The 20,645-nt window shown below is 42.5% G+C and overlaps 1 protein-coding gene across 1 annotated transcript; it reads right to left on the reverse strand.

The window, feature by feature from the left end:
• Nucleotides 1-8,683: 8,683 nt before the first annotated feature.
• LOC148442490 (beta-1,3-galactosyltransferase 5-like) lies at nt 8,684-16,035 on the reverse strand. Its single transcript, XM_088463892.1, has 2 exons — nt 15,462-16,035; nt 8,684-13,827 (listed from the first exon to the last, which is right to left on the reverse strand). Exons 1-2 carry the CDS (start codon nt 16,033-16,035, stop codon nt 13,352-13,354), a joined length of 1,050 nt encoding a protein of 349 aa, XP_088320018.1. The 3' UTR covers nt 8,684-13,351.
• Nucleotides 16,036-20,645: the final 4,610 nt, after the last annotated feature.

The raw sequence follows: 20,645 nt of genomic DNA on the forward strand, positions 1-20,645 counted from the left end.
GGATTTAGGTCGCCAAATGTATTCAAAGTTAGTCTCTAGAAGTTTCTGTGACAGAGGACGGAGGTTGAATGCCAAAGCGTCTGATTTGGTGCTATTTACTTTATGCCCCAAGCAATTACCATAAGCGTTTAATTTAGCTTGTAAATTAGGGATTAAAGTCATAGGTGATGTCATAGTAAGCAGTAAATCGTCTGCAAACAAAGATATTTTGTATTGTAACCTCCGCACTGACACCCCCTTAATATCAGGATTACTCCGAATTTCAACCGCAAGAGGTTCTGTGCTCAAGGCATAGATAAAAGGCGAAAGTGGGCATCCTTGTCTTGTACCATTACCTAAAGTACAAAATGGTGAGGATAAGCCATTAGTTGATACTATAGCCGATGGTTTACAATATAGAGCCTTGATGGCCGACAAAAAACTACCACCAAAACCATACGTTTGTAGAGCTTGAAACATAAAAGGCCAAGATAACCTATCAAAGGCCTGTTCTGCATCAGGAGACAACACTACGGCTGGTATCTTACATTTATTTATGTAGGAGATCAAATTGATCATCCATCTGGTGTTGTCCAGAGCCTGTCTCTTGGGGACAAAACCGACTTGGTCAGCATCAATTAACTGTAACAAGTATAAGTTTAGCCTATTAGCCAGGATTTTTGTGAACAGCTTAATGTCAGCGTTCAACAAAGATATTGGCCTGTAGTTAGTCCGACAAGTGGGATCCTTCTGGGGTTTGCAAAGTACTATACTAATGGTTTTGAGAGAGTCGGGGTGAAAATGTTCCCCCTCCAATATCCTATTACAAATTGCAGGTGAGGCAAAAGTAATGCAGAGAATGACTTATAATACACCAAAGGTAAGCCATCGGGGCCAGAAGCCTTAGAGGGTTTCTGTGATTGCAGAGCTAATTCCAATTCCTCCCCAGTGACAGGCAAGTTCAAGTCTGCTTTAGCGGTGTCAGAAAGTTTAGGAAGTCTACATGAATCAAGATACTCCTGTGCGACTGAAGAAGGCATTAGCATTGCCCAGTGGGGACCTTGAAGGTTACATAATGCCTTATAGTAATCATAAAAAGAGCAGTTAATATCTACAGGATTGTAAGTAATAGCTCCATGATGGTTTCGAATAGCTGCTATAGTTTGAGAAGCTCTTTTGGCCTTCAACTGTGATGCCAACATGGTATCAGATTTGTTGCTTTTTTCGTAAAATTTTTGGTTTGCCCACCTTAATGACTTCTTTGTCTGCTCTGCCAATACAAACTGCAGCTCACCTCTGACACTTTGCAGTTGCCTAAGCACTGAAGGGGAGTGGGAATGCTTGTGGGAATGTTCCAGCTGCTCTAGTTGTACAGTTAAGTCATTCATTTTTTCAGTTAGTTGCTTTTTTCTGTATGAAGTGTATTTAATTATCGCCCCCCTGACTTACAGCCTTGTGTGCTCCCCACACTGTAGCTTAAGGAACTTCTTGGTTGACATTAAGATCAAAATATTCCTTAATATGGGTGCAGAGGTAATCTTTAAACTTAGGGATATGGAGGAGGGTCTCATTTCATCTCCATGAGGTTGACCTCAACCAGAGAGTAATAAGTCCATATTAGCTACAACCATGGAATGTTCTGACCACACAATAGGTACAATCTCAACTTTGACTAACATTTTCAGTATCCCGCTACAACCCAAAATCATATCTATCCTAGAATAGAAGTCGTGCGGGGTCAAATAAAATATGTAATCCTTTGAAGTTGGGTTATGGGCCCTCCAAGTATCGAAAAGACCAGACTCGGTTATTGTCCTGCGAATAGTGCCATACGGAAAACAAGGAGGGTGGGCATGTTTTGGGCTGCTTTTATCCATATCAGGAGACAATATTGCATTGAAGTCCCCTCCCATTATTAGCAGGCCTCTGCGGACTTTGGAAATTTCTGCTAACAGAGTGTGAAAAAAATGGGCTTGACCTGCATTGGGAGCATACAAATTCACAATAGTTAAAATTTGATGGCCAAGTTGCACAAACAAAATAAGGTATCTCCCATCTGAGTCACTCTTAGAGGAAAGAAGCTGGAAGGAGACCGATGAACGGACCATAATAGCCACCCCCTGTTTTTTAGAGCTGTGGGTAGAATGGAAAACATTGGTGTAGCGTTTTGATACTAGAGAAGGATGAGAGGTCTTTTTGAAATGGGTCTCTTGCAGAAGGATTATGTCACCCCATTGAGATTGAATTGTGTTGAATAAAAGTGACCTTTTGTATGGATAATTTTGCGTAATACAGGGATAAAAATTAAAAAATAAGCGAAAACAAAACAAAACAAAAAAGGGGGGGAAATAAGAATAGAAAAGTGAACAATTCTCCACCCAAAAAATGGTGGATGAAGTTCACAATTGGTATGCCCTTTAGAGAAATAGAGGTTGGAAGTACTTCAAAATAGAAGCACTTCTAGTGGGCGCTATGTTTGGGAGAGCAAAAGTACTTATAGAATAACTAATGAATGGTGAGAGGTACCTCTCGTTAGTCCCACGTAATGGGGGGATGGTATGAGAACAAGTGGACAAGGTTCTGTCCACCCGGTACTATAAAACAATACAATTAAGCCAGATACAATACCAGTTCAAAAAAAACAATAAAGAATATGCATATGCAACACAATTTTAGCACATATTATAACAATCCAGGTATCCTAGAAGGAGGAACAAATAACATGTTAATTTAACCTTTGAGGAAAGCATAGAAAGTCAGGAGCGGAACTCCATCTCATCCCGTAACTCATGGAGGGGAATCATCTTGCCCATCAGGAAAAGTGTGAGCATTGGGATCAGATAGTTGGAGTTTATGCAAAAGTTCTCTGCCTTCCTTAGCATCATGCATGGAGAGTTGTCTGCCATTTACCTCCACAATCAATCGAAAGGGAAAGCCACACCTGTATTTGTACTCATTGTCCCGTAGCGTTTAAGGATAGTTGATGGGGCTCAGTCTTGAAAAATTTGTAAGTGAGAACCCACAAAAAAGATCTGTGGGGTAGATGTACTGGCAGCAACAATTTGGTCCTTAATTTTAAAGGACAAAAAATTTTGGATAACGTCAATGGGAGGAGCATCTTCTTTTGTTTTTGGTCTGAGAGCCCTGTGGGCCCATTTTATAAGCAGTGATTGCTCAGGGAGAGAGGGTTCCAGCATCAGAAAAATGTGTTTCAGATACGATTCAAGAGACTGGAGAGAAACTGTTTCAGGAATATTGCGGATCCTCAAGTTATTCCGTCTTTCCCTGTTTTCAAGGTCCTCATTTTTGTCTCTGAGAGACTCCACTTCATGGTGCAGAAAGTCTATGTCATGTGAGGCGTCATTCCAACCCCTAGAGAGCGATTCCATCTTGGCTTCCACTGCAGAAGTGTGTTTAGATAAAGAAGCAAGTTTGTTGCGTAGGTCTGCATAGAGTTCTTGGAAGTTAGAAGTGAGCGTTTATTAAGTTCCGCCAACATAACTTGAATGTAATTTTTGGTAGCGTATATAAGTGGATCCCCAGGAGATATCGGGGGAGACAATGAGGTTTGGCAGGAATCAGAGCAAGATAAGTGTGGTAATATACCTTGTTGGGTGTTCTTCTTCCCTCTGTTTGCATTTCGATGCACTTTGTGTAGCAATTATAAGTACGGTGTAAACCGATCAGGTATTGCAATTCAAATGAATGCAATGCCCGGGTGGACAGTAATATTACGACCTCAGAACATGGTGTGCTTCCCGGCTGTAGCCATCGAGTTGTAGAAATACAGCAAGGCAGCAACCCAATATTAGAGGGTTATACTAATCCTGAGGAAACTTTCCACTTGTAATAATACAAAGTATCCACAAGGTGGCAATGAGTCACTGAACTAGATGATTGCTATCTATAGATATAATTTAATGCTCACCAAGCAAAGATGATATGATATAAAATCTATAAGCACAGTCCAGGAATCAAAATAATTGTGGATCAATTAAAAGGTGCAAATCTTATGGCCGGTCTCCTTTTCCCTTCTTTTATTTGTGTTTCCCACAGTATAGGTGTTATGCTCACTGAGTGCAGCCCCTATACTGCCAAAGCTGCAACTATGGTGAGAACACCGGCAATCCCACATAGGCAGGCAAAACCCTGGGGAATCAGACCTGCGACTGACCACTGGTCCTACCTTCTGAATCCAATGCAGGGGTCCAGTATTCAGGGGACGCACCACAAAGCAGCCTGGGGTGCAATGAGGGAAAGCACCTCCGTATTCTCCATCTTCCTGCGTGGACAGCGGCGGCGGCCCTCAGAAAGAGTCCAAGGCGGGCCTCCCAGATGGATGAGTTCGGCAGCAGCAGCCGGAAGATCACTGCTGGGGTTGTTGGAATTCCAGGAACCAGTAAGCAGAAGGGCGTGGCCACGACCGATTCAGTGTGCCAGTGGTTCCACTCGGAGGCAGGCCAGAACACGTGCCATAGCAACGGAGCACAGCAGGGACCTCAGGTAGATGTCAGCAGGGGTCTCACAGCCCCAGGAGAGGGCACCCAAACGGAGTGAAGCGGGAGCCGAAGCAGATGGTAAGGCCGCAATGTTGCTGAAGGCAGTGACTCACCGGGGACAGGGCCCAAATTGAGGCCACGGCTTCCCATCAGGTGTAGGCCGTGGCGGTGGTCAGGCAGTGGAGGTCGAGTGATCAGCACAGCAGGGCCTCCAGGAGCTGGTAAGTCAAAGGGATCCCCCTGGGGAGGGTCAGCGGTAGGAAGGGGCTAGAAGAGATGCCTCTTTTGTGCCCTTCAGACAGAGCCCACGGGAAGTGCATCCACTCCTTTGCTCAGCCAGGCCACGCCCCCTAGTTCAACAGATGTTTGTTTGATGTCTGCTTATAAAAGATTGTGCACTTATACATAAGCCTCTGGTGTCTAAGGGGTAGGGTCACTTCTGCTTTGCTCTGTATAAGTCTGTATGAATAGAATAATCTGCGGGGCAATACTAAGGTGTTGCAGAATGGTGTTATACTATCTATTATCTACTTTGCGTCAGAATTAAAGACTGCTGCAGCTATGAATATATTTTGCACTATAAGTGACCTGGAGCTCCAATTTATAATAGACCCACTACTTCATCAAGGCCTTCCAGCTCTCATCCTAACCTACCTCATGCTCTTTACTCCCTATCTTCCCCTTCTGTGTCACACCTGTCTGTCTGCCTCTCCCCTTCTATGTCACGCCTGTCTGTCTGCCCCTCCCCGTCTGTATCACGCCTGTCTGTCTGCCCCTCCCCTTCTATGTCACGCCTGTCTGTCTGCCCCTCCCCTTCTGTGTCACGCCTGTCTGTCTGCCCCTCCCCTTCTATGTCACGCCTGTCTGTCTGCCCCTCCCCTTCTGTGTCACGCCTGTCTGTCTGCCCCTCCCCTTCTGTATCACGCCTGTCTGTCTGTCCCTCCCCTTCTGTGTCACGCCTGTCTGTCTGCCCCTCCCCTTCTATGTCACGCCTGTCTGTCTGCCCCTCCCCTTTAGAATGTAAGCTCTCACGAGCAGGGCCCTCTTCCCTCATGTGCTTCTTTTTACACTTTCTTATACTCCTTACTCCCCATTAGGGCACCTAACACGTGACTGCCAACTCCCTGCTGCTTATTGTGAGTGTAATAATCACTATTGCAGCAATGTATATAGATTGTGTCCTTGTCCTGCACTGTAATGTACTGTAAGTTACTTATTTGTTATTCACTTATTAGTTCTATGTACTATGTAAGGTGCTGCGGAACACTTGTGGCGCCATATAAATAAAGGATAATAATAATAATAATAAAGATTCTGCTCTCTCCCTCATAGATACCTCCATAATGTTCTTCCTCAGTCTCTTCCCCTGACCTCAGCGCCACCTGTGGGGTCAGACTTATGGTGCATACACACGGTCAGATTTTTCTTCAGATCTGAACGATAACGATTTAAAAAATCATTCAAAATCTGACAAATCTTACATAGCTGTCAGATCTGTCAGATGAACGATTTGAACGATGCGCGTTCCTGATGGTCAGAATACGATATCTGACATCTGATGTGTTTGCAGTCAGACTTGGACGATTCCATTCATTTTAATGCAGTCAAAAATCGTTCAAATCATTCAAATCTTTGGTAAAATCATTCAAATCATTCAAATCGTTCAATCATTCATCTGACAAATCTGACCGTGTGTATGCTCCATAAGCTCGGACAGTCCTCCTCTTACTGGTACTGGCTCCTGCACTGAGCTGCTCCCCATACCTGACGTGGTGGCCGAATAGCATTAGCACCACCACACAGACCAGTCTTCTCTCATTACCTCAGGCCAACTGACAACTCTCTTTGCCTCAGCAGTATTTATAGCTCCTCTTGGGTTGCCATGGAAACCTGCAGATCACCCTACAGCTAGCCATATAATGGACACTCCCACATTAACCCCCTAACTGCTGCATAAATCCCAACACATGGGGCTACTAGAAATCTGTAAAAGGCAGAGCAGCACTTGGTAACCAGCAGCGGCACAGAGCACAGGCACTACAGTATAAAGCACATCTATGAAACATTACCACACAGCAGTGGCAGAACTGAAAGGTAGTGCAAGATGGAATTGTCCTTTCACCCTCCCGCCCTCCCTTATGTTGGATATTAAAAAGGACATGCACACTTTAACAAACCAAGCATTTCAGTGACAGGAACTGCCACTTTGTGGCTGAAGTGCTTGAATTGTTTGGGCCCCCACAAAAAAAGCCACCAATCGGCTAAAGGCAACAGGTCTACAGTGGCAAGATGTCACCATCATTGCCATCATCACCCTCATCAGTGTGTACATCATCAGAATCCTCATACAATATTAATTCATCCCCACTGGAATCCACCATTACAGAAGTATCTGTACTATGACGTGATTGGTGGTAAAGGTTTTCCTCGTGAAATTTCCAGTTCATTTTAATTAACATAATTTTTTCTACATTTTGTGGAAGCAGCCCCCTACATTGTTCACTCACAAGGTTCCCGGCTGTACTGAAAATTCTCTCTTACACACTGGAGGGTGGGCAGCTTAAGTAATGCAAAGCCAGTTTATACAAGGGTCTCCAAATTGCCTTTTTTTCCTTCCAATATTTGAAGGGAATCTGTGACATGTCTATTTGTACGGTGTCCTGAAAATAATCCTCCACCATTCTTTGGATGGTATTCGTATTAGATGGAGTTATAGTAGAGGTGTGACTGGTGTTGGGCAATTCTTTTAGACCCGACCAGATGTCAAAATGTTGACTTGACTGATCTGCATCACCACTGGGTCTTTTGGAAAAGGTGAATTTTTGTCTGGCTGCTGCTAGAGAAACCGAAGGAGGAGATATCATCGTAGAGCTATGTGTCACTTCAGTTGCCAACTTGCTCACCAGGAGCGCTTTGGATCTTTTAAGATCTGGGTCAGTTGTAAAGAAAAACACAGCATAGTACTTAAACCTAGGATCAAGCATGGCTGCTAAAATAAAATGATCAGATTTCAAGATCTTGGCCACCCGTGGATCCTGGCAAAGCGAATAAAGGACATGATCTTTCAGTCCAGCATACTTTGCAGAATCACTTTGTTTAATCTCCTCCTTCAATTTCTATAGCTGATTTTCCAAAAGCCTAATCGGGGGAATCACCTAACTCAAGCTAGCAGTGTCAGCACTCACTTCACATGTGGCAACTACAAATGGTTTGAGCACCTTGCACAAGACAAAAAGTACTCTCCACTGTGATGGGCTAAGGTACATTCCCCCTCCTCTCCCAAGTCATGGCTTGTTGTATAGCTATGGATGGCTTTTTGCTGCTCCTCCATCTGCTGAAGCATATAAAGGGTTGAGTTCCACCTCGTTACCACTTCTTGCTTCAGTTGATGGCAGGGCAAATTAAACTGCTCTTGTAGGTGCTGCAATCTCCTGCATGCTGTTGCTGAATGCTGAAAATGTCCAAAAAATTTTCGGGCCACAAACAGCATCTCCTGCATGCCCCTGTCATTTTTTAAAAAACCCTGCACCACTAAGTTGATTGTGTGAGCAAAACAGGGGATGTGTTGGAATTCACCCAGCTGTAATGCTTTCACAGTATTTGTAGCATTGTCAGAAATCACAAATCCTGAGGAGAGTCCAAGTGGGGTAAGCCATGTTTCTATGACATCTCTTAGTTTTTCTAAGAGGTTGTCAGCGGTAATCCTCTTATTGAATACAGTGATTCACAGAGTCACCTGCCTCTGAATGAGCTGGTGTTGTTTGTTAAATACTGCTGCTGCTGAAGGTGATTCACCCACCCAGTGGGCCGTCACAGTCATGTAATCTTTAGCTTGCCCACTACCGCTTGTCCACATAAGTGGACAGTGGGTACAATAGCATTTTGTAGGCCAATAATTAGGTTCTTTTTAAAGTGGGACACAGGACCTCAATTAACTGTGTAAATCCCACTGCATTAATTGCGGATATTGGACGCAGATCTAATACTAGTATAGCCATCAGTGGGCTTATGGCCAGTCACGGAGCTTTTATACACACAGTGGGCTTATACCCAGTCACGGAGCTTGTATACACACAATGGGCTTATGCCCAGTAAAGTCACAGAGGTTATTTATGTCTGGGTATTGTTCAGCTGCCAAGCTTAGGAAATTCTGCCTTGATGACTTCTATCAGTCGGCCGACGAGAGAGATGGACTTAACAATTAGTAAGTTCAAATCAGCTCAAGAAGTGATGAAGTTGCTTCCTGAACAGCTTTATTAATGCCTTAAATTGAAGGTGTACATTTTGCAAACAACCAATTAAACATATTTCCTGAAGCATAGTAATGTCCAATCAATTCTTGCCCTAAGGGCGTACATATTAGTACATTAATTAGCTTGACATATATGGAAAAAGCAGTTTTTAGCTTGTTGCGAGGTAGATTTATGGCTTCTTGGTATGTTCCTCCTTTTGCTCCTGTAGTAACGGTTTCTACTGTAAGAATAACTTTTGTTCCCTTATCTTATGAGCCAGCTTTTCCTGTCAAACAATCTTGCAGAGAACATATCTGAGTTTCTTCTTATTTAAGGCAAAAAAACGAATCGTCTTAAAGGCATACATTCATTTAAATCAGCACATGTGTTAATTAATAAATTCAGCATTGCTTTACCCTAATATTTATTTATAATATATAGCAAACAAAGTCAGAGGGCTAATGCCCTTGAAAGTCCAGCGGGTAAAAGTTAGAAGAAAAACTAGTACTACACTAACACACTAACTAACTAAGTTTATGATGGCAAATTGGGCTGTTGTTAACACCTTAGGTCACCTGGACATGTCTCAGATGTAGCCTATGTTAATCAGCCACAGTATATCTTACTAGTCAGATCTAGAGAGCTGGGCTCGATTGAGCTGGCCATCCCATGCATGAAGTATCCTATGCATAAAGTATAAAAATGAACAGTTAAAAAACAGTTGAACAAACATTGAACAACATCATAAAGCAGGTCATTTCTAAATGCAAACTATAAGTATTTGTACCAAATATTATTCATTCATATTTCACTCCATGGCATGTTCTCTAAGGCTATTGCATCCTTTACTCTCCCTGCAGCTCACCCCTCTGTGCACATTGCAGCCTCAATATTTTACTCCCCTCTTGTGAACACACATGAGCTATTTACTTATCTTTCTAAATTGACCATAACATCCACAACCTGTTGCCATAAAAAACTTTCATACAAAACATAGAACTATATTTATATCTCTCTCCTTTTACTTCTCTTAGCTGGTGACATATCACCAAATCCAGGCCCTACACACATGCCCTACTCACAACGGAATATAAATCCAGCAAACCTCAGACACATCACATGCCTCCAACCACCCTCCAAAACACTTAAATGTGCCTTATAGAATGCACGCTCTGTCTGCAACAAATTAACATCCACCCATGACCTCTTTATTTCTAATAACCTCAATCTTGTGGCTCACACAAACAGACACTGCCTCCCCTACAGCACTCTCACATGGTGGTCTACACTTCACACACACCTCCAGGCCTGGTAATAGTAAAGGAGGTGGAGTAGGAATACTACTGTCCCAATCTTTTACATATACAGTTATTAAACAGGTACTATCCCTTACATTTACATAATTTGAAGTACATTCTATTAGGACTTTCACTCATTTCTAACTGCGCATTGCTGATATTTATCATCCACCTGGACCACCCAATCAATTTCTGGTACATTTTTCTGCCTGGCTCCCTCACTTCCTATCCTCTGATATCTCCACCAATATTATTAGTAATTTCAATATCCCCATTGACAGTCCACAGTCCCCTCATGTCTCCAAACTTCTCTCCTTAACATCCTCTCTTGGCCTCTCCCAATGGACTGACTCCTCTACTCATCAAAATGGACACTGCCTTGATCTTGTATTTACCAGACTATGCTCAGTCTCTGATTTCACTAATTCTCCTTTCCCTCTCTCAGATCATAACCTTATCACCTGCACATTCTCCTCCATTACATCAGCCTCAATGCCAAGCAAATCAACCAAACCTCCTCAAACCCACAGAGATATTAATGCTATTAATTTTGAACAACTATCCACCTCTCTGCAACAATCACTCTTACCTATTTCTAATTTCACTTCTCCTGAGACTGCTGTATCACACCTGAACCAGACCATAGAACTAGCCCTTGATGAAGTAGCTCCAGCTACCCATCACATTCCGCGTAGACTTAGACATCAACCGTGGCATTCCAAATTCACAAGACACCTACAAAAACTCTCACGTAAAGTAGAAAGTCAGTGGCAAAAGTCTCATATTCCAAGTGACTTCCTCACATATAAGACGATCTACCACTCTTATTGTAATGCACTGGATAATGCCAAACAGACATATTTCCAATCTGTTATCTCTGCCCAAGCCTCTAACCCCAAGCAACTTTTTAATACATTTAAATCACTTCTTACCCCTCCATCACCCAACCCACATGCTACTATCAGTGCACAAGATCTTGCTTCCTATTTCAAAAACAAGATTGATAATATCCAAAATGAAATTGGTATGCCAGGGTCTTGTTCAATTCCCTACCTGAACCCAGTGGCACGTTCTCATCATTTGACCCCACTAATGAAGATGAAGTAGCTACACTCTTCTCATCCTCCTACTCTACTACCTCTCCTCTTGATCCTATACCCTCAGAAATCAGTAAAGCTCTGTCTCCTGTGCTCATTCCATACTTAACTAAAATCTGTAATCTCTCTTTCTCTACTGGTATCTTTCCATCACTGTTCAAGCATGCAGTGATCACTCCCATTTTGTAAAAAACAAAATTCTGACCCTAACTCTCTCTCAAATTACCGTCCTATCTCCCAGCTACCTTGCCCCTCCAAGCTACTGGAGAGACTTGCCTACACTTGCCTCACACACTTTCTTAATATCCACAACTTAGATCCACTTCAGTCAGGCTTTCGTTACCAACACTCCACTGAGACAGCACTGACTAAGGTAGTAAATGATCTGGTCACTGCAAGGCTAAAGGCCATTATTCACTTCTAATTTTTCTAGATCTCTCAGCTGCCTTTGACACTGTTGAACACTCTCTTCTCATACATACACTACAATCCATAGGTCTTCAAGACACAGCCCTTTCTTGGTTCTCATCTTACCTATCTAATCGCTCTTTCACTGTTCGCTTTTCTGATTCTACCTCCACTTCGCTGCCTCTATCAGTTGGAGTACCACAAGGTTCAGTATTAGGTCCTCTGCTTTTCTCAATATATACCACCTCTCTTGGCAAACTAATCAGCTCTTTTGGTTTTCAGTATCATCTGTACGCGGATGATACTTAAATTTACCTATCCTCCCCAGATTTGTCACCATCTGTGCTGGTCTGTGTCACTGAATGTCTCTCTTCCATTTCATCATGGATGTCATCTCGCCACCTCAAACTTAATATATCCAAAACAGAATTAATTATATTTCCACCAGCCAATAGCAGTTACCAACCTGATATCTCTATTACTGTTGACAACTCAATAATCAACCCCACCCCACAAGCTCGCTGCCTAGGTGTGATCCTTGACTCTGAACTGTCTTTTGTTCCCCACATTCAATCTGTCTCTAAATCCTGTTACATACATCTAAGAAACATAGCCAAAATTTGACCATATCTTATGCAAGACACTGCAAAAACTCTAATACACGCACTCGTAATTTCCCGCATTGACTATTGCAATAGTCTCCTTATTGGTCTTCCCAAAAACAGGCTCTTCTCACTACAATCCATTTTGAATGCAGCTGCGAGGTTGATCTTTCTCACCAAGCGTTCAGTGTCTGCTGATCCACTCTGTCAGTCCCTCCATTGGCTGCCAGTCTTCTACCATTTTCAATTTAAAATACTTACACTCACACATAATGCTATTAACCAAACCACACCGACATATATCTCTTCACTTATCTCAAAATATCTTCCAACCCAACATCTCCGTTCTGCACAAGATCTGTTTCTCTCATCCCCGTGCATTACTTGTTCCCATGCACGGTTACAGGACTTTTTTCTGGCTGCACCCACCCTGTGGAATGCCCTCCCATGCACAATAAGACTATCCACTAGTTTCCAAACATTCAAGCATTCTCTGAAAACTCACCTCTTTAGACAAGCTTATCAGATTCCAGGACCACCCACCTAACCTTTTAGAGCTCCCTATCTAACTCTCTTCTTATAGTAAACACCTATCACATCTTCTCTTTCTTCAATTGAACATCCTCCTAACCCTAGGCCAACTTTCCAGTGTGATTGGATTATACAGCCCACCAAGAATATCTGCAATTGGGCTGGACCAATTTGCAATATGTAGCACCTCTCCTTATGTATTAACACCTATTTCCCTATAGATTGTAAGCTTGTGAGCAGGGCCCTCTTACCCTTATGTATGTCATGTATGTATGTCTTTTACAACCCAGTATGATGTTAATCTTGATTCAAATTGTAAAGCGCAACGGAATTTGCTGCGCCATATAAGAAAATGTTAATAAATAAATAAGTTCATCCTCTACTCTGTCTCACTGTCTCTGCGAAATGGCGCCAAGTCCCGGGTGCTGCGCCTTTTATAGAGGCTGAATGTCACCCAAGTCTCGCGAGAATCTGACACTGGCCGGGTGACGTTCGGCCTCGAGGTGGAATCCAAGTCAGGCAGGAACACCCGAACTTGCATTCGGGTGGACTCATATTCCACCTGTTCGGAGCGGTTCAGATTCCTCAGAATCCAAACCGACCATCTCTAGTTTTTAATACTACATTAACACTAAAAAATAAATGTATACATAAATAATTATTATTTACAGCACTCAATTTATAGCACTAAAACCATTTATTACATTATAAAAAAGAGAACCATGAGTAAAAGGATTTTAGAATGGGTTTGCATTTACTATTGTGCACCTCTTTCCATATCTGCACCATTCTCTCTGAGTCTATACCATGCACCACAATGGCCTCCTTGTATTTACACTCATTATACCACAATCCAGTCATATAGAAGCGGGTGTCATGTCTGAAAGTCATATTCGCTGCCAGAGCCAAGAAGCCAAAATACACATCATCCAGCGGGAAAACTGGCAATATTTGGGAGACCTCACATAATCTTCTCACAGCCGCCCCTGGGAAGAGAAAACCACCCCCCGATACAAAGCCTGGGTATTTCTTCTGTGGGTAGAGACTGAGAGAGATGCTGTATTTTGTTTTACGCATGGCAAGTGGGCGATGCTGGTGGCTGCCATGTACTGTGTTAGGGGACCTGTGTTCTGTAATATACTGCACCACAGCCTCTGGATTCACAAGCACATCATCATCACCTGCATGGAGAAAACAGAGGATCACCATATGTACAAGTGTCTACACATATAATTACAGTATGAGTGACCCCAACTGGTGAAATCATAGAGAGACCTTTAACAATTCTTTCATTCAGCGGGATGCATCACGCCATTCTTCACAAGCATGCCGGCGATAGTTACACTTGAATGCATGAAGAAAGATGCAAAAGACAGCTCTCTCAGTAAGAGCTGTCCTTGCAAGTGAGGGGCTTCTGGGTCTATGATCTAGAAGTACATCTGGTGTCCTTCTGAGCAGTAGGAAACACATTGCAGGGGATGCTGGGAGGGATAGATTCCAGGCAGGGCCAGATCTAGACATTGTGAGCTCAGGGCAAAAGTTCCCAGTTGCGCCACCCTCCCCAAAAAAGTTTGCATTGATTGTGTTCCTGTGGAATGCGCTTCCGGAAAAGAAGCGTGGCCAATCAGGGAGGGGATATGTCCTTGCAAAACACCCCCAATTCCTCACACTTGGAGGCATACCCACCAATTATGGAGGTGCTGGGCTTCCCCTATGATCTCCCCTCATGGTGGATCAATGCCGTGCGCGTCTGTTCACCCAGTGGTGAATTGTCACCACTACTTTTCAACCAAGGCACACTGTGAACCACAGGACACTGTGACCCATGGGTGGGGAAAGCTCAGGGCAGGGTTTTAGCGGGGTGCCGCAAATAGGGCAGGGTGCATTTTGCCCTTTTAAAATTGGGCAGGGCGTGGCACCCCGCTAAAACAGGCTAGAGGGAACACTAGTAATGCTCCTTACACAGTATCCCACACACAGTAATGCCCCTTACAAAGTATGCTGTACACAGTAATGTCCTTTATAATGCATTATGCCACACACAGTAATGTACCCTATATACTATGCCATACTGTAGTGCCCCTTACACATTACACCACTCTGTAGTTCCTCATACACATTATGCCACACTGTAATGCCCCATACACATTAAGCCACACTGTATTGCCCTTTACACAGTTATGCCTCACTGTAATGCCCCCATTTTGTCAGCAACTTACCTCCTCCTAATCCTCCCCCCAGCAACTCACTGCCTCCTACTCCTCCCCCCTAGCAGCCCTAGGTAATATCTCTGCATGCCCGTCACTAGAACCACCACTGCTCCCAAGGAGGAAGCCATGAACAGAAGCCTATAGGCAATGCAATTACATTCTGGGGCATTTCTGATATTGGCACATCTTGCCCATGTTATAGAACTCCCAACTATGCCCGACAAGGTGCTTCCCTCAAATTAAAATTTTTCTTGTGCTCTATGAAAACCCACATATTCACTGTAACCCATCTTACCCCCGACTGATATTACACCCATTGCATTCTCTATAAACTTCCAAACCAATTCCCAGTATTTCCTGTAACCTCTCCCTGTGTATTGTGTCACAAATAGTAGGGTCATCTCTACCGATCGTCTTGCATCTACAACTCCTTTGCCAACCTCACATGAGCTTGTTCTGTCTCTATTTGTGATTCTATTATGAATTATATAAAACACTGGCTGTCTGGTGCTGCAGTATTGGGGCAGCTTGCAAAGAAGTAATGAGGACGAGCCCACAGACAAGATTCCTATATGGTAACAGTATTTATATGTTATGTCACTGACCTTTGAATATAAAAGTCACGCTCGGGATGTGGTGGTGCAGCCATTGCAGGAAACAACGCTCCTTCAGGGATAAGTTGTGATGTCCCTCAGTAAAATCCCACTGTAGAATATCCTCATAAATTTGACTCTCATATTTCACTATCACCATTTCCCCAGGTGATGATGGCATTCCCAACAGAAATATTGGTCTTACTCTATACCCGTGTATCTCTTGATCCTTGGCCCATGTTTGCCTCAGGGCAGATCTCCTGTGGCCTGAGCCTGGGTGGGATTTGATAGCCAGGACCACCAGTGGTTGGGTGATATCACCTTGAGGCTCTACACATGGCCTGTGAATCAGTGAGCATCGGTAGCTCTGCAGATGTGGGAACTCTAATTCAAAACTGGTGAGGTTTAAAGAGTAATCATATTCTCCAACAGTGAGAGTCACTGATTGTCTAACACCTGGCAATAGTTTTGCGATCACAGGGAGCTGCCTGTGAGTGACTGGGTTTGTGTCCCGAATCCATTCTGCTGCTAAGAAGATGGTAATTGAAAACAAGGCTGCAGCGATGAGAGTGTTCCGCTGTCTCATTATACCCTGAGGAGAGATATAAAGAATTATTACAGTTATACAAACAAGACACGTAGCATAAGAAACATTTATGTCCTCTGTAGAATTAAGCAACTTAGTAATTGGTGGCAGAAGTAACACTTCCACTAAAGTCATTGTATGTAGCTCAGTAACGTATCTAACCTGAAGTACTTTGTGTTAGCCTAGTTTATAAAAACTAGCACTGTATGAGAAGTATAGTGAATGTGTAATTTATTGTAAATATCTGAAGTATACAGTATGGTGCTTGAAAAATGATAATAGAGAGGAGAGGAGAGTTTATTTCAGTCACAATCAGTGGTAGAGATAAAGTGTGATTCATTTCTAAATAAGCTGCAATTTGGTTGTAGAAATGGGATGCAGTTAAAAGACAGATGGCCTGGAAGCCATCTGACAAAATGACTGCTTCTAAATCCCGACTCGGGATTAAAGACAGGCGTGGAAATGCCGACGCCCATCAAGATCCCAGAATCTTGAACGGCTTCCAGAATGAAGGTAAGCTGGACACTGTTAGCTCGTAGCTGTGGGGGTGGGTTAGGTTTAGGCACCCCCAGGGGGACATAGGGTTAGGCAGTGGGGAGGGGGGGTTAGGGTTAGGCACTACCAGGGGGAGGCTAGGGTTAGGCAATCTCCAGGGAGGGTTAGGTTTAGACTAGGATGAGGGAGGGTTAGGGTTAGGCACCACCGGGGGAAGGTCAGGGTTAGGCAACCCCCGGGGAGGGTTATAGTATGGGGGGGTTATTGTTAGGCACCATCAACAGAGAGTGAGGGTAAGAGGGGAGAGGGTAGGGTTATATATGTATGTGCCCCTGTCAGGATCTCTAATGATAATAGGGAGGAGAGTGTGATTCATTAATATGTAAGGTAACAGTAAGGTAACAGTGAGGAGAGTGTGATTCATTCACATGTAAGGTAACAGTGAGGTAATATGGAGGAGAGTGTGATTCAGACACATGTAAGGTAACAGTGAGGTAGTAGGGATGACAGTGTGATTCATTCATATTTAAGGTAACAGGGAGGAGAGTGTGATTCTTTCATATTTAAGATAACAGTGAGGTAATAGGGAGGAGAGTGTGATTCATTCATATTTAAGGTAACAGTGAGGTAATAGGGAGGAGAGTGTGATTCAGTCATATATAAGGTAACAGTGAGGTAATAGGGAGGAGAGTGTGATTCAGTCACATGTAAGGTAACAGTGAGGTAATAGGGAGGAGAGTGTGATTCAGTCATATATAAGGTAGTGAGGTAACAGAGGAGAGTGTGATTCATTCACATGTAAGGATACAGTGAGGTAATAGGGAGGATAGTGTGATTCATTCATATATAAGTATAAGGTAACAGTGAAGTAATAGGTAGGAGAGTGTGATTCAGTCATAGATAAGGTTACAGTGAGGTAATAGGGAGGAGAGTGTGATTCAGTCATATGTAAGGTAACAGTGAGGTAATAGGGAGGAGAGTGTGATTCATTCATATGTAAGGTAACAGTGAGGTAACAGAGAGGAGAGTGTGATTCAGTCATATATAAGGTAACAGTGAGGTAATAGGGAGGAGAGTGTGATTCAGTCACATGTAAGGTAACAGTGAGGTAATAGGGAGAAGAGTGTGATTCAGTCATATATAAGGTAACAGTGAGGTAACAGAGGTGAGTGTGATTCATTCACATGTAAGGTAACAGTGAGGTAATAGGGAGGAGAGTGTGATTCAGTCATATGTAAGGTAACAGTGAGGTAATAGGGAGGAGAGTGTGATTCATTCATATGTAAGGTAACAGTGAGGTGATAGGGAGGAGAGTGTGATTCATTCATATGTAAGGTAACAGTGAGGTAATAGAGAGGAGAGTGTGATTCAGTCATATATAAGGTAACAGTGAGGTAATAGGGAGGAGAGTGTGATTCATTCATATGGAAGGTAACAGAGAGGAGAGTGTGATTAATTCATATGTAAGGTAACAGTGAGGTATCAGGGAGGAGAGTGTGATTCATTTATATGTAAGGTGACAGTGAGGAGAGTGTGATTCATTCATATGTAAGGTAACAGTGAGGTAATAGGGGGGAGAGTGTGATTCAGTCACATGTAAGGTAACAGTGAGGTAATAGGGAGGACAGTGTGATTCACTCATATTTAAGGTAACAGTGAGGTAACAGGGAGGAGAGTGTGATTCTTTCATATTTAAGGTAACAGTGAGGTAATAGGGAGGATAGTGTGATTCATTCATATTTAAGGTAACAGTGAGGTAACAGGGAGGAGAGTGTGATTCAGTCATATATAATGTAACAGTGAGGTAATAGGGAGGAGAGTGTGATTCAGTCACATGTAAGGTAACAGTGAGGTAATAGGGAGGAGAGTGTGATTCAGTCATATATAAGGTAACAGTGAGGTAACAGAGGAGAGTGTGATTCATTCACATGTAAGATATCAGTGAGGTAATAGGGAGGAGAGTGTGATTCATTCATATATAAGTATAAGGTAACAGTGAGGTAATAGGTAGGAGAGTGTGATTCAGTCATAGATAAGGTTACAGTGAGGTAATATGGAGAAGAGTGTGATTCAGTCATATGTAAGGTAACAGTGAGGTAATAGGGAGGAGAGTGTGATTCATTCATATGTAAGGTAACAGTGAGGTAACAGAGAGGAGAATGTGATCCAGTCATATATAATGTAAAAGTGAGGTAATAGGGAGGAGAGGGTGATTCATTCGTATGGAAGGTAACAGAGAGGAGAGTGTGATTCATTCATATGTAAGGTAACAGTGAGGTAACAGGGAGGAGAGTGTGATTCATTTATATGTAAGGTAACAGAGAGGAGAGTGTGATTCATTCATATGTAAGGTAACAGTGAGTAAATAAGGAGGAGAGTGTGATTCATTCATATGTAAGGTAACAGTGAGGTAATAAGGAGGAGAGTGTGAATCATTCATATGAAAGGTAACATAGAGGAGAGTGTGATTCAATCATATATAAGGTAACAGTGAGGGAATAGGGAGGAGAGTGTGATTCATTCATATGTAAGGTAACATAGAGGAGAGTGTGATTCAGTCATATACTGTATAAGGTAACAATGAGGTAACAGAGAGGGGAGTGTGATTCATTCATATGTAAGGTAACAGTGAGGTAATAAGAAGGAGAGTGTGTAAGGTAACAGTGAGGTAACAGGAGGAGTGTGTGATTCATTCATATGTAAGGTAACATAGAGGAGAGTGTGATTCATTCATATATAAGGTAACAGTGAGGGAATAGGGAGGAGAGTGTGATTAATTCATATGTAAGGTAACATAGAGGAGAGTGTGATTCAGTCATATACTGTATAAGGTAACAATGAGGTAACAGAGAGGGGAGTGTGATCCATTCATATGTAAGGTAACAGAGAGGAGAGTGTGATTCATTCATATATAAGGTAACATAGAGAAGAGTGTGATTCAGTCATATACTGTATAAGGTAACAGTGAGGTAATAGAGAGGAGAGTGTGATTCATTCATATTTAAGATAACAGAGAGGAGAGTGTGATTGATTCATATATAAGGTAAAAGTGAGGGAATAGGGAGGAGAGTGTGATTCATTCATATGTAAGGTAACATAGAGGAGAGTGTGATTCAGTAATATACTGTATAAGGTAACAATGAGGTAACAGAGAGGGGAGTGTGATTCATTCATATGTAAGGTAACAGAGAGAAGAGTGTGATTCATTCATATATAAGGTAACACAGAGAAGAGTTTGATTCAGTCATATACTGTATAAGGTAACAATGAGGTAACAGAGAGCAGAGTGTGATTCATTCATATGTAAGTTAACAGTGAGGTAATAGGGAGGATAGTGTGATTCAGTCATATATAAGGTAACAGTGAGGTAATAGGGAGGAGAGTGTGATTCAGTCACAAGTAAGGTAACAGTGAGGTAACAGAGAGGAAAGTGTGATTCTTCATATATAAGGTAACAGTGAGGTAATAGGGAGGAGAGGGTGATTCATTCATATGGAAGGTAACAGAGATGAGAGTGTGATTCATTCATATGTAAGTTAACAGTGAGGTAACAGAGAGGACAGTGTGATTCATTCATATGTAAGGTAACAGTGAGTAAATAAGGAGGAGAGTGTGATTCATTCATATGTAAGGTAACAGTGAGGTAATAAGGAGGAGAGTGTGTAAGGTAACAGTGAGGTAACAGGAGGAGAGTGTGATTCATTAATATGTAAGGGAACGTAGAGGAGAGTGTGATTCAATCATATATAAGGTAACAGTGAGGGAATAGGGAGGAGAGTGTGATTCATTCATATGTAAGGTAACAGAGAGGAGAGTGTGATTCAGTCATATACTGTATAAGGTAACAATGAGGTAACAGAGAGGGGAGTGTGATTCATTCATATGTAAGGTAACAATGAGGTAATAAGGAGGAGAGTGTGATTCATTCATATGTAAAGTAACATAGAGGAGAGTGTGATTCATTCATATATAAGGTAACAGTGAGGGAATAGGGAGGAGAGTGTGATTAATTCATATGTAAGGTAACATAGAGGAGAATGTGATTCAGTCATATACTGTATAAGGTAACAATGAGGTAACAGAGAGGTTAGTGTGATCCATTCATATGTAAGGTA

Source organism: Taudactylus pleione, unplaced genomic scaffold (assembly GCF_031769625.1).
Source record: "Taudactylus pleione unplaced genomic scaffold, aTauple2 ptg001495l, whole genome shotgun sequence".
Classification (NCBI taxonomy): Eukaryota; Metazoa; Chordata; class Amphibia; order Anura; family Myobatrachidae; genus Taudactylus; species Taudactylus pleione.